Genomic DNA, 13,233 nt, shown 5'->3' with positions numbered 1-13,233 from the left:
CACATGAACTCGCTCAACTTTATGTTGACTTTTCAAACTACATGTATTTCAGGAAACTAATGGATCTGGCACGGTATGCATATATATATTTCAAGCTGCGTTTGAATAAAGAAGTCATCCCGGGTTTAGAAGGTGTAACTTCTTCCTGGACGGGTTACATAACTCTAAATCTAGTATCGTTTAAGTCTTTTGCTAAGTTTTTACGAACTCATTAAAGCAAGTCATGGGTTGTAGCTTATTTTGGCGATTATTGTTTTAAGACAAGTATAATATGGTATTTTTCTAAACTTTATTTATGGGTGAATATCTTATGTTTTTATCATATAGCATTGTTATGGTTGTTGCTATGGTATTAAGAAGTCACACCAAATAACCCACGCTTCCGCAAAGCCAGGGTGTGACAGTACACATGTGTACTTACCTGCTTACTATGTTTGTACACAGGTGTACTTGGATATTTATATAACAAGTATTCATGTGTACTGAGTTTGCGCTGTTTACAAACTGCGAACAGGTATATTGTGTAAGTGTTGTATAAAATTTATTATTCATCACCCTATATTGCGTACAGTAAGGTGGCACAAAACAGTCTAAAAACCAAAAATACCATACGAATAAAAACTAAATTTGTGTTCGACTATTTCAAAACAAAACAAAACACCAAAACACCACATTTTTAATGTTGTCAACAAACGGAAACATCATACCACCACACGTTTAATATTGTCAACCAACATAGACGTACTAATTACAACCTATTCCGCTCGCCTTCCCATGTTGGACTTCTTCAGCCATTATGCGCTTACGGTGCTTGTTAACCTTTGAAGTTATTAGCTGTACTACGTACTTCTTCCTCAAATGTGTCAAGAACGCCTTCTTGGTGGTATGATCAAGTAGGAAGCCATTATTCCACTTCTCGACTGTTATCCCGAACCACGTTTCCATATGCCTCATGACAACGACCCCGCAATCCATAGTGTTGTTGTCTGTCTTCCATTCAAAATCCAACCTGTGTGGCAAAGCATTCTCAATTTCTGTACTCGGCCTGAACGCACAAATAATCAAACTTATTATTCAACAAAATCAAAAAAAATCGAGCAAAAATCAGCCTTGTTAAACAGCAGTACACATGTGTACACATTTTATAAATTCACATTCAAAAAATTAACCCTTTTGGGCAAGCAGTACACATGTGTAATCAAACTTCATTCTGTTTAATCAAACTTATTATTCAACAAAATAAAAAAACAGAGCAAAAATCAGCCTTGTTAAACACGTTGTACACATGTGTACACATTTTATAAATTCACATTTAAAAAAACAACACTTTTGGGCAAGCAGTACACATGTGTAATCAAACTTCATTCTGTTTAATCAAACTTATTATTCAACAAAATAAAAACACAGAGCAAAAATCAGCCTTGTTAACCACGCTGTACAGGTGTACAACGAGAATTTTTCTACCATCTCAACCGAATTAAAGACAACGTACACAGATGTACAGCGAGAATTTTTTCTACCATCAGCTAATTTGTTAAATCAACATTCTCCTTCAAAGGAATCTTACACGAAATTGATTAACTACTCCTAAAAATCACACCATTGTACCAAATAAATGTAACTAAACAACTTCCAGAACATAACATTTAAGCCCTAATTCTGATTTTATGTTCTTAGTTCATTAATAAAAGGAACACAACATTCAACTACTTTCTCAAACATATAAAGATTAAGATTTACATTGTGTACCTTTATTGGTTGAAGAAAAGATGATTTTTCCGGCGATTTGAACGGTCCGACGCTGTTCTTCGTCGTTTATTTTGCCGTCGCCAATGAAGGTTACATCGGTGTACCTTGGTTCGATTGTTCTTCGTCGACGCCCTGATAATCTTCATTCACCGTTCGGTTGTCTCTCTGTCTTCTTCTATTTGATAAAACACAAAAAATGGAGGAAATATTGTTAGATATTTGAAAGAGATTTGAAATGCACTATTTTTTAGGAGAGATTTCAAAATATTACGACAATTAAACCATTCAATTATCACATTCCATATTTGTTAATTGTTAATGTACAATAATAACCTTTTATATTTAATTAAATATATAAAATTAACCCAATAATTACGATCTTGCCATTCTCTTATAATCTCAAGATGATGAAGATCAACGGTCCATATAAGTTCACACAGTTCACTCTTGGGAGGGTGTTCACTCTAGAACCCTACCCTATATATATATATATATATATATATATATATATATATATATATATATATATATATATATATATATATATACTAGTGGGAAGGCCCGCGCGTTGCAACGGGTGTCCCGACTAATATTAGATGCAATTATGTCTAGTACAAGCCACAACCGATATTCATTAAAAAACAAATTTGTTTCGTCTTTTAGGGAAAAAAAAATCAAATCTAGTATGAAACAATCATTGTGGGAACAATACTTATGTGAAAAAATCATTGTGGGAAAAATCCTAGTGTATATATAGTGATAATGTACCGCACTCTCTCATTCCATCTTTACAAAGCATCGATATACTTATAAGAACAGCCGAGCCCAAGCTCGACTTGTTTAACGTATAGGAGTTGTGGCTTAAGATCAGGTCGTTCCTAATTCCATTTCCGGAGCTCGAGCCCATCTTGTTCTGAGTTCTATTTCCGGAGCTCGAACTTAGCTCATAGTAGCTTTTCTAGTTTGAGATCGCCTCATGCTCGACTTGTTTATTATTCAAATTCCCCACGCGATGTGTCAGGTTCTCCATCATCATTGATGTTAAAAGAACGCTTGAGTTCGCCTCAACACGGGTATCTCCTTAATCTTCTCTTCAAACTGACTAAAACAGACAAAAATACAGTTAAATAAGACAATAATGATCAACAAAATGAAAAAGGTAAAATAAAAGGGTATGTAGATGTACTTGACAAGGTAAACATCAACACGGGTATCTCCTTACCTTAACACATTATGGTTTTAAAATGGGTGTTTTGAATGCTTCACAATCTTTCAGCGCTACATCGAAATCACAGGTTTTCAACCTTGCTTTGGCTCGGTTAGAGAAGGCTACACAGAGAGGGGCTTTTGAAGCTTTGGATCGGGTCGGGGGACTTATAATAGGTAAAATTATTGGTTCTTACCCCTCTATGTGTGTGTATATATATAAATAATAAATAGTAGTAAATGATTAAATTATAAATATGACTTATAATAGGTAAAGTTACACGAAAAAAAAATTCAAACAAAAAAATGATAGAAAATACAACCTAAGTTTTCTACGAAAAGGATCTAAACATTTACTCACTTCAGCCACAACCTAAGTTTTATAAACCAAAGTCATCTGAAAAGCATGAAAGATTGCATGTTTCTAATTTTTTAACAACATAAAGTTACAAATATTGACTAAAATAGCTGTCGTAAGTAAGTTGATACTGTATCTTTCATTTTCTATGCCAAAGCATTTCCTAAAGTTTGCTATTTATTTACTTCTTTATACGATACGTACCGTCTCTAAGTTCTAACTTCTCTTCTGCAACCAGACCTGACAAGAAGCTTTGCAGTTGTCGAATTGATTTGTCATAAATAGGAGGAGTTGCACAAAATATCTGCAGCAATAACATAACATAGTTCTTGTTATTTCGCTCAATAGTAACCCTAGTGTTTCAACATGGACAGGTCATGGGTATGGTAATATATATATTGTGGTTCAAAACAGCCTGGCCCGGGTTGAGTTGACTCACAAACACCTTTTTTCACATTTTTTAAGGGTGGTTAATATGCCAAACAAGATTACAAAAAGATATTATTACAATACTCTTAATACACATCAAAATTAAAATGAGGTTGATACTTACTGGTAGAGATTGACCTCTTGAGCAATGAGTATTAATAGATTTAGCATCATCATGTGTTATGACTTCATTGGTTACGATATCATCATCACTCTGATGAGTATTGGTGATTATTTCACTCTGTTGAGCTTCTAAACACGCGTTTTTCATCTGCATTACATCTTTCTTATGCGATGGTGGGCCCCTTTTAATAATAACAGGGCAATTTGAGCATTTCATCAAAAGTTAACAGAATAAATGGATGGAGTAACTGGAGGTGGACTGTAATTGTTACAAAAGTAAAAGTATTGGTACTTTTTTGGCAATTTTTAAACTAATGGACTGTGATTGTTGTTTTCAAATGGACAAAAAACGTAATTAACTCTTTATAATTCAAGAAAAGAGAAGACAAAAAAGTGTATACGAGTCAGCCCAACCCTACCTATTTTGACCCGTTCAAAAAAGTGGCGTTTTACAAACTTAACAAGTTTTGACCCGTAACCCAACCCGCCAGGCCCGGTGAACCACTTAATTTGCCATGTAAAGATTATACAATCAATTACCGTCTTGGAACCTTTTTGTTGTCTGCGATTTTGTTTCTGTTGAGGTTTTATCAATCGTCGTGTCATGTCCTTCAAGTTCTTTACTTTTTCTGCGAATAAGGAAAACCATTAATACCAGCATGATAGCGGCTAGCGCTGTAACTGCAATGCCAACAGCAGGAACGGTGTCTAATTTCCGGTGCGGTCAATGAGAGTTGACTTGGGCCCACGGCACCAAACGAGCTTGGAGATAACTCAGGTGAAGAAGATATAGGTGTGGAGGATCCTGTTAAAGTAACAATAATATTAACAAGAGTAAATTGTCATTTCCGTCCCTGAGGTTTGGCCAGTTTTGCGACTTTCGTCCAAAGGTTTGTTTTTCCGCATCTGAATTCAAAAGGTTTGAAATATTGCCATTTTCATCCGGCTTGTTAACTCCATCCATTTTTCTCTGTTAAGTCAAAGGTATTTCCGTCTTGCTAACTAAAAGGGCAATTCAGTCTTTTTCACTCTATGTAAATAGAACAAATACCCATAAAAAACCGAATTGCCCTTTTAGTTAACAAAAAGAACGGATATACCCCTGACTTAACGGAGAAAAATGGATATGAGTTTAATGAGCCAGATGAAAATGGCAAGATTTCAAACCTTTTGGATCCAGACGTGGAAAAACAAACCTTTGAACGAAAGTAGCAAAACTGGTCAATCCTCAGGGACGAAAATGTCATTTTACTCTATTAAGAATTTATAAAGTTTTCTCTAAAACCAGCCTTACCTGAAGTGCTACCGAGTCCTTGAACTCCGAAAAAACAGTCAGCGGTCTCAACGGCCGCTACATCGTCAACTTGGCTAGCAATAGCAACAAACATTGCATCTCTACAAGTACTTAATGTGATATTATCCGCAGCTCCGACTAAATTCCTCAAAAACAAAATTCCAGCGTTTAAACACTTTTTACAACGTCCCTCACCTTATCGACTGTTTTTATTCCGAGGCACTCGTAATTGACAGGAATTCTCGTCCCGAATCCACAAAAAGCCGTAGCATTTTTTGTCATTCCATGTGTTTCCAACGTTTGGGATATGGCTTGGAGACAGATATCGGATAGTTCTGGAGAAACTCCTAGGTTGTTACCTGTGTTTGCATAACGAGCAATTGAAACTGCGATAAGAGCGTTGATGTAACGACAACAACTTGCTCTTGATTCCGTGTCGGAACAAATGGTGGCAGCATGAGTAAAATTAGAGCCACTGATATTCAACGGGCAACCTGCTTTAATGAGTGAAAAGGACAGCATCCTTCATGAATGATGAAACATTAAGGTATTATATTAGTTGTTGATTCTGCATATGTCTGTCTCTATGATGGCCCAAAAAACACTCATTCTTCATTGTAAAAGACTTGAGAATCAAGAGATACCACAATTACCATCATGAGCTTTGTACATATAACATATCAGTGTAGTTCCATGAATTTCTAAAATATTTTGAAAAAATCTATTTGTACCAAGTTACCTGGAGCAAAGGTGGTCTGGAAATTTCTCTCCAAACTTGCGAGTGTAAAACAAGAAAAAAATCATATAAAACTATCAATATTCACACTCCTAATACAATTGAATACGGGTTTGTTTTCCTACTCTGTTTCGGTATGGGTTTTTAATTTACTTTCTGAAATTACAGGTAACCCCTAACGTCTTGCCAACTTTTATCATCTAATTCTGATTATTTAATATCAAGTTCAAAATGAACATCCAAACAACCCTATATTAATATAAGCCCGTTCACAGACCTCGTGTCCAGGTGGACTGACGTGATAAATGCAGAAATTATGAAGAAGCAATGAAGCGGCTTCGGGACAGAAGAATAGTCCTTGAAAACACAACATATCTGTCCACAAAATTGAACCTTAATCAGACCAAAAGTATGATAAAACAACATGAAAAGAATCAAAGAGTGTTACAGATTCTTACAATTTAGAGCTAAATCTGGATATGTAATCAAGGGTGGCTTTTCTTGGTCTCCATACACGATTACAGACACGGACGGACCCACCGCCGGTTTGAATAATATGTTCCTGAAAACAAATTTTGCAGCACGTATTAACAACAAAGATCGTGATTCACGTAAACCTGTCAAAAACTATTTTAATCAAGTAATCAATCGACACTCATTTGTTTAAGCTTCACGACGTAATCCTTGATCATTGTTTTATTCCACACGGAGATGGCTGAGCAATGTTATATAGAATCTAAAAGAAGAACATAGAGAACAGAAATAAATAAACGAGCACGTTGCAGTTGGACTCTCGAAATCATAATGTAAGTTTACAATTATAAAAGGGTATTCAAATATTCAATGAAGCTGGAATTTGATAATGACTGACCGACAAACTAACCAGAAATTAGAGTGCAATTTCTATCAAGTTGGAATGAAATAATTCACATTTATGTCAAGATAATGACAACAACACAAATGCTTTGAAAGATAGCAAGTTATTTACCATTTAAACAAGCATATTGGGATTAAAACTCAAGCTAAATCAATCAATATAAAAGTAACAATATGACAAACATCCAGAATTCCAGATTGAAGTAATGTGGCCTCTAAAAAATCATTTTTTCATGTTTGTGTGAAAGTTCAATCAACAAAAAAGGGATCTTCCAAAAAATTGATTTTTTTTTTTTTTGAATTTTTGAAACATCTAAAATAAAGAAACAAACAAAGAGAAACTACGACTAGAGGGTATGGTGACATCCCATCCTTTGAGGACCATCCGCCACGTAGGCGCCACGTCATAGTCCTCCCAAGGATGATCCATCCCTCAAAAACTAGAGGGTATGGGAGGATGGTCCTAGTCCTAGTCCAACTTTTTCTTTTTATTTTCATTAATATTAACAAACATTACAAAAAATAAAAAAAAATACACTAAAAACAACAATTGTATTATTTTTTAATTTTTATTTAAAAAAAAAAACTAATCCAAAACCATTTCAGCACACAGTATTAATTTTCTACCCGATGAAAACTTTTTTATTTTTTATTTTAACATTTACCAAAATGTCAGATTAGATCAGATTCATTCAATCTTATCTACCAAACTATTTAATCTTTTACCTCACCACTTTTATGCATAATCCCCCTCCTCTCTCTCAAACACCTATCACAACCACCAACTCCAGATCCCCATCTCTACACTCAAATGTCACCACACACGTCATCACCATACATCCGTCTGCCTTCAATTCAATCCCGATCTGAATCTGTACGTATCTCCGTCACCGATTTCGGCGCCACCGGCGATGGAATCCACTCCGACACCGTTCCGATCCAGTCTGCAATCTACGCGTGGTGTTTCCGTTGGGGAAGAACTTAACGGCGACGGTGTTTTGGAAGTTGATTGATTGAGTGGTGGCGGCGAATTTGTGGTGGTGGTGGTTGTAGTTCCCGGCGGAGGTGGGTGGTTGTTATTATTATTTTTTTTAAATTAACGGTCGAAATCATCAATGGGGGCCACCATGTTGGATCGTCCTGAACGTCCATTCCTGGACGTTGAAGACGGGGACGGGGGGGTGGCGGGATGGGGTGTAGCCGGCGCCGAACCAAGACGGGGATGGGGACGGTCCCCATACCCCATAGCCTAAGGAGAACAGCTAGCAAACGTTGACAATATACATAACTCAAAAACTTTTTTGCTCGTAAGGAAAATAATCTAACTTTAATATTTCAAGATTTTGACGATTAAAATAGAAGTCAAACAGATATGTAATTCCATAAGTAACTAATTGTACTGCCAACAAAAATCTAATGCTAGAGGGTATGGTGACATCCCATCCTTGCAGGACCATCCACCACGTAGGCGCCACGTCATAGTCCTCCCAAGGATGGTCACTAGAGGGTATGGGAGGATGATCCTACCCCACCACTTTTTTTATTTTTTTTTAATTTCTATGCCCTATATACAAGTATTGAAGTCTAATGTACAAGTCCCTAACACAACCAAACAAACAAACAAAACAAAGGGGGCCCACCATTTCAGACCGTCGCCACCGTCTGAAATTGGACGTGGAAGACGGGACGGAGGACGTGGGGGGCGGGATGGAGGACGTGGGGGGCGCCGGTGGAGGACGGGATGCATACCGTGCAGCCTAAAAATCAAGAAAAAGGGGTTTCTAAATTGGGAATAGGCATGAGTTCATCCCCAGAAAGTATATCAAAAACCCACTAAATCAGTTAAAGAAAATCTGTTAAGCATTTCATCAAACACCTTGCATTCAGTACACAAACAAGCTCATATCCAAATGGGTATTCAAGAAATCAATCATATGACACACGAGACTGATTACTAAAACAAAAACCCACTAAATCACAACAAATAAATGTAAAAATAAACTCAAAGGTTGCAAAAACCAGTTAAACCCATTGGGGCATTTCATCAAACACCTTGCATTCAGTACACAAACAAGCTCATATCCAAATGGGTATTCAAGAAATCAATCATATGACACATGATACTGATTATTGAACACAAACACATACCTTCTCGTATAGATTCTCACATGCACGTTCTTCAATTCGAGTGTGTGATCTTGATTCCCGATGCAGAGTTCTTAAATCTTAAGAGGGGGTTCTGGAAACCGAACACGCGAGACGATACATTCTTGAAACTGTCTAAAGCGTCACTACCTCTTCACATTACTGAACCAAACATGCAATACCAACATTGCCCGTCTTAAAACGGAACACGCGAGACGATACATGCTTAGTTTGTACGTATGTAAAATTACATTTTAGTACATCACATTTATATAGTATACTGGAATGGAATGAAGTATTGCAGTATCTGTGAGTACTTGTTCACTTGAATTATTTTATTTTTTTACGGTTTTATCTAAAGTGTTATGTAACTTTATTTTTACAGCGGCTTGGGAGGCAATTTGTTAACCGGGACTCTGTCTGCTGATATGTGCCAGTTAACTGGCCTTTGGTATTTGACTATTTGTATGTATTTCTAACGTAAATATCTTCTTTTAAGTTCTTGTCACGTTACTTAAACGTTGTTATTCATGATTTTTATTTAGTGATGTTCGGGGAAATAACTTGACCGGAACTATCCCAGATAGCATTGGTAACTGTACTAGCTTTGAGATATTGTAAGTCTCAATTTTTACTGATTTTTAAGCTAAAAATGTGTAATATATCGATAACACCGATGACTAAATTTGTTTGATCTGCAGAGATATATCTTACAATCAGATCACCGGTGAAATCCCCTACAATATCAGGTTTCTTCAAGTGGCAACCTTGAAAATTTCTGCCTTATCTAATTACTTTTTAAATTGTTGTACATATTTGTAGCATATCTGATTTTCTTAACTGTATTTTAGGTCCCTTCAAAGTAACAAGTTGACCGGAAAAATTGCTGATAACTATGTGCCTTTTCTTTTTCATTTTTGCAGGCTTCTACGATTGATTGTTGACCACAATATTGCTGATTACATGTGTTCAAAGAACAATGTTGTGTTGTCTTACAAGGATATGAGTCACACAAACTCAAATGGGCCGATGCGTGGTCTCCAGTTTGCTTCTTTTGTAGCACAGTACTACGGGCTGGTGCTGGATCTTTTATTTCTTGGGTTGACCCGTGCGAGCAAAATTGCTGGCCCACCATAAACGCCTAATGAGTTCTTTACTTTCCGGGATACTAAAGTTGAAACACGACACCCGATACTGTTGTACTCCTGGTACATTAACAAAGTGCATATCCTGTTTTGTTTTACACATGAAGAGGCCTGTGACCTTATCCAGCGCTATATCACTGAGCACCCTGATCCTAAAAACGAAAATATGGTCGAGTATAATAATAGAAAGTGCTGGCCCAGAGATGCAAGAATGCGGCTCATGAAACATGATGGTAAACTTTCTTAGATTGATATTATTCTAATAATCTTGTATTTGTGATCATACCTGACCATTCAATATTAATAATAAGAGTGATCATACTTTATGTTTAAAATTGACGAGTTTTGTCCTTTATGTTTTCAAATCATACATGTTTTGTCCTTTAACCCTAACCCAGTTAATTTTTTCTGTTAAATATGGTTATATGCCTTACATGTGAGGGCATTTTTGTCATTTCACCTTTAAAAGGACTAATTATGTAAGTAACTTTAAAAATAAAAAAAAGATTAATTAAATAAAAAAATTATATTAAGATACTTTCTCATTCCCTCTCTGTAATCTGTATAATTACTTAACCATCACCATAAACCATCTACCACCACCATCCACCTTACCGCCAACACTTACCACCACCTACTGCTATCACCTACAACCCAACCCACTCAAAGTCTCTCTCTCCCAACAGTAACCCAATAACAACAATTAACAATGAAACCCACCCATCTCCCCTTCTCTATCCTAAACCCCCAAACAATGAACAATCAAATCCCACATCTTAAATTCAAATCAATACACAAATTCATCAGCCCTCGTAGTTTCTCTTAAATCTGACCAAAGTCAAATCAAGACACAAATTCATGAGATACCAATTCGCAGTTAACCACATCCGAACCACCATATCTATCTCAGATCTAGGGAACGAACTGAATACAGAGCGATCGGGTTGAGAGACGAACCACCATATCTCTCAGATAGTCAAATCGAGGGAGGTGGTCGTTTTAACCCCACCATAGATCTGGTGGTGGCCGCCGCTGCCTTTCTTCTCATCCTCAAATCTGGGGCAGTGGGTGGTGATTGCGAGTGGTGTGGTGGGCCGGTGGAGAATTGATGTAGAGAGAGGGGGTAGAGGGTGGCAGTTGTTTGTGGTGGTTGTGAGTGGTGCGGTGGGGAACAAATGTAAAAAGAGGGGTGTTGGTGGCGGTTGTTTGTTGTGGTAGGGATGGACACATGTAGAGAGGGATAACAGTAAAGAAGGATAAGGGTGAAAAGACAATTTTACCCTCATGTGCATTGCACATGACCAGATTTGACAGAAAAATCTAACTGGGTTAGGGCTAAAGGACAAAACGTGTATGATTTGAAAACATAAAGGACAAAACTTGTCAATTTTAAACATAAAGGACAGCGCCTGCAAATGGGTATAAAAATGAAGGACAATCGTTGCAATTCACTCTAATAATAATTATTATTTAATAGAGTAAAATGGCATTTTCATCCTTGAGGTTTTGCCAGTTTTGCGCCTTTCGTCGAAAGGTTTGTTTTTCCGCATCTGCATCCAAAAGGTTTGAAATCTTGCCATTTTCATCCGGCTTGTTAACTCCATCCATTTTTCTCCGTTAAATCATGGGTATTTCCGTCTTAATCTTTAACTTAAAGGGAAATTCGGTCTTTTTCAAGGGTATTCTTTCTTTTTACATAAAGTAAAAAAGACCGAATTGCCCTTTAAGTTAACAAAAAAAGACGAAAATATCCCTGACTTAACAGAGAAAAATAAATGGAGTTAACGAGCTGGATGAAAATGGCAAAATTTTAAACCTTTTAGATCCAGATGCGGAAAAACAAACCTTTAGATGAAGTCGCAAAACTGGCAAAACCTCAAGAACGAAAATGGCATTTTACTCTATTTAAAAAGTGAAAAAGTTTGGGTGCAAACATCACCAAATAACCTGTATATACTCATACTAAAATGACCTTTTACAACTCGTTTCACAACCCACCTGATCTGCTCATCTTGCCATGTGTTAGTATTTTTAAATGTTAGGAGATAAGTGTTTTTTGGGAAATGAAGAACCGCCTTCCTCGGAGTATTACAACTCTAGAGTGGGAGAACGGCTTTGTTTTTGTTTATAGCAAAGACAATCCAAACCTTCTGTTTACAATGTAAGTTGCTTGATACTTTCCCACTTTATGTTGCCCAGAATGATCTTTGATCTCTAGATCGCAAATGATAAATGTAACTTTATTGAATACTGAAATTTGAATACAATGGAATGATCGAATGTAATGTAATGAACGAGTTTTACAAATGAAAATCTAAGGCCTATTTTGTGACAACCCGTAATTTCGACACTTGGTAATTATGATTAGAGTTACAAATAACGCGTTATTAATTAACAATTTTGTAGCGATATGAAAGAACAAAACAAACATTGGTAACCAAAATGCTAGAGAAGCATTTTCAACTTAGTTTATATGCATAACATACACGTAAATATGATTGTAATTAATATCCATATTTTAACGCAGGCTATTTTAATAAAGATTACAGGTTCAAGGAAAGCACAAGTGTATACTTATGTATAAATATATACAAACACAAACACCTACATTTCTTTTTATTATCAGATCTTGTGTTTTATTTATATAAATGATCCCATTTAAGTACTATATATATAGTATACGTCAATCAAGTCACCCTACTGGTAGGGTGAATTATTTCACTAGATTGTGTTAAGTAATTGATTTATCATGATCATAGTTCTTGGTTGTAAGGCCTACACTTACAAAAGATATTTTTGTTGACTAATACGTTTAGTATGACATGATACAAGTATGGTTGTGATGATGTACACACTATATCCATGACATTATGCTTTATATGTATGTGTGTATACACGTATGAAACAAGAAATAAAAGTCATTCAACTTTATTTATTTTTGAAACCTTACCATACTCTTTCAAAACCCTTAAAATTTTTCTCTTTCTCTCATGGATCGTCCAACACCCAAGACACCCTCTTTTTTCTTCTCTGCATTCTCTTCTTGAAGAAACCCTAGACAACATACCAGTCGCAAGAAAGAGGAGAAGGAGACGCCGGTTACGGCTGTTCCTCCGGTCACCGGAGTGACGCCGGTCGTCTTCTCCGGCCGCACTACTTCACACGCAGGCTG

At 36.4% G+C, this 13,233-nt stretch overlaps 1 protein-coding gene and 1 long non-coding RNA gene across 26 annotated transcripts; one reads left to right on the top strand and one right to left on the bottom strand.

Moving 5' to 3' along the window:
* Positions 1 to 592: 592 nt before the first annotated feature.
* Positions 593 to 9,052, bottom strand: LOC110867840. 15 transcript variants are annotated; one of them, XR_004863314.1, is made up of 7 exons: positions 6,354 to 6,702; positions 5,160 to 6,270; positions 4,406 to 4,670; positions 3,518 to 3,617; positions 2,518 to 2,851; positions 1,750 to 1,924; positions 593 to 1,045 (listed from the first exon to the last, which is right to left on the bottom strand). It is a non-coding gene; the product is annotated as an uncharacterized LOC110867840 (long non-coding RNA). The 15 variants fall into 15 exon arrangements; XR_004863315.1 differs by having other exon boundaries at positions 1,750 to 1,921; XR_002551944.2 differs by lacking the exons at positions 593 to 1,045; positions 1,750 to 1,924 and adding an exon at positions 8,920 to 9,052 and having other exon boundaries at positions 2,417 to 2,851; positions 6,354 to 6,457.
* Positions 7,546 to 12,545, top strand: LOC110867839 (pre-mRNA-processing-splicing factor 8A-like). 11 transcript variants are annotated; one of them, XM_035975624.1, is made up of 6 exons: positions 7,703 to 7,836; positions 8,986 to 9,149; positions 9,302 to 9,367; positions 9,462 to 9,533; positions 9,618 to 9,665; positions 9,840 to 10,396. In XM_035975624.1, exons 2-6 carry the CDS (start codon positions 9,139 to 9,141, stop codon positions 10,051 to 10,053), a joined length of 411 nt encoding a protein of 136 aa, XP_035831517.1. In that variant the 5' UTR covers positions 7,703 to 7,836; positions 8,986 to 9,138; the 3' UTR covers positions 10,054 to 10,396. The 11 variants fall into 11 exon arrangements, 5 of the variants coding, with proteins under 5 accessions (XP_021972583.1, XP_035831517.1, XP_021972579.1 ...); XM_022116887.2 differs by lacking the exon at positions 7,703 to 7,836 and adding an exon at positions 7,951 to 8,078; XR_002551938.2 differs by lacking the exon at positions 7,703 to 7,836 and adding an exon at positions 12,088 to 12,545 and having other exon boundaries at positions 8,109 to 9,149; positions 9,840 to 10,294.
* Positions 12,546 to 13,233: the final 688 nt, after the last annotated feature.

This window comes from Helianthus annuus, chromosome 7 (genome assembly GCF_002127325.2).
Source record: "Helianthus annuus cultivar XRQ/B chromosome 7, HanXRQr2.0-SUNRISE, whole genome shotgun sequence".
Lineage (NCBI taxonomy): Eukaryota > Viridiplantae > Streptophyta > Magnoliopsida > Asterales > Asteraceae > Helianthus > Helianthus annuus.
Note: the sequence above shows the minus strand (reverse complement) of the source record. Positions and strands in the feature narration are given on the sequence as shown.

Bases quoted from the DNA above. Each gene is read 5' to 3' on its own strand.
- LOC110867839 (XM_035975624.1), top strand. The intron at 9,368-9,461 runs GTATTTGACTAT...ATTTTTATTTAG, and splicing joins TGCCAGTTAACTGGCCTTTG to TGATGTTCGGGGAAATAACT. The intron at 9,666-9,839 runs GTTTCTTCAAGT...TCATTTTTGCAG, and splicing joins GAAATCCCCTACAATATCAG to GCTTCTACGATTGATTGTTG.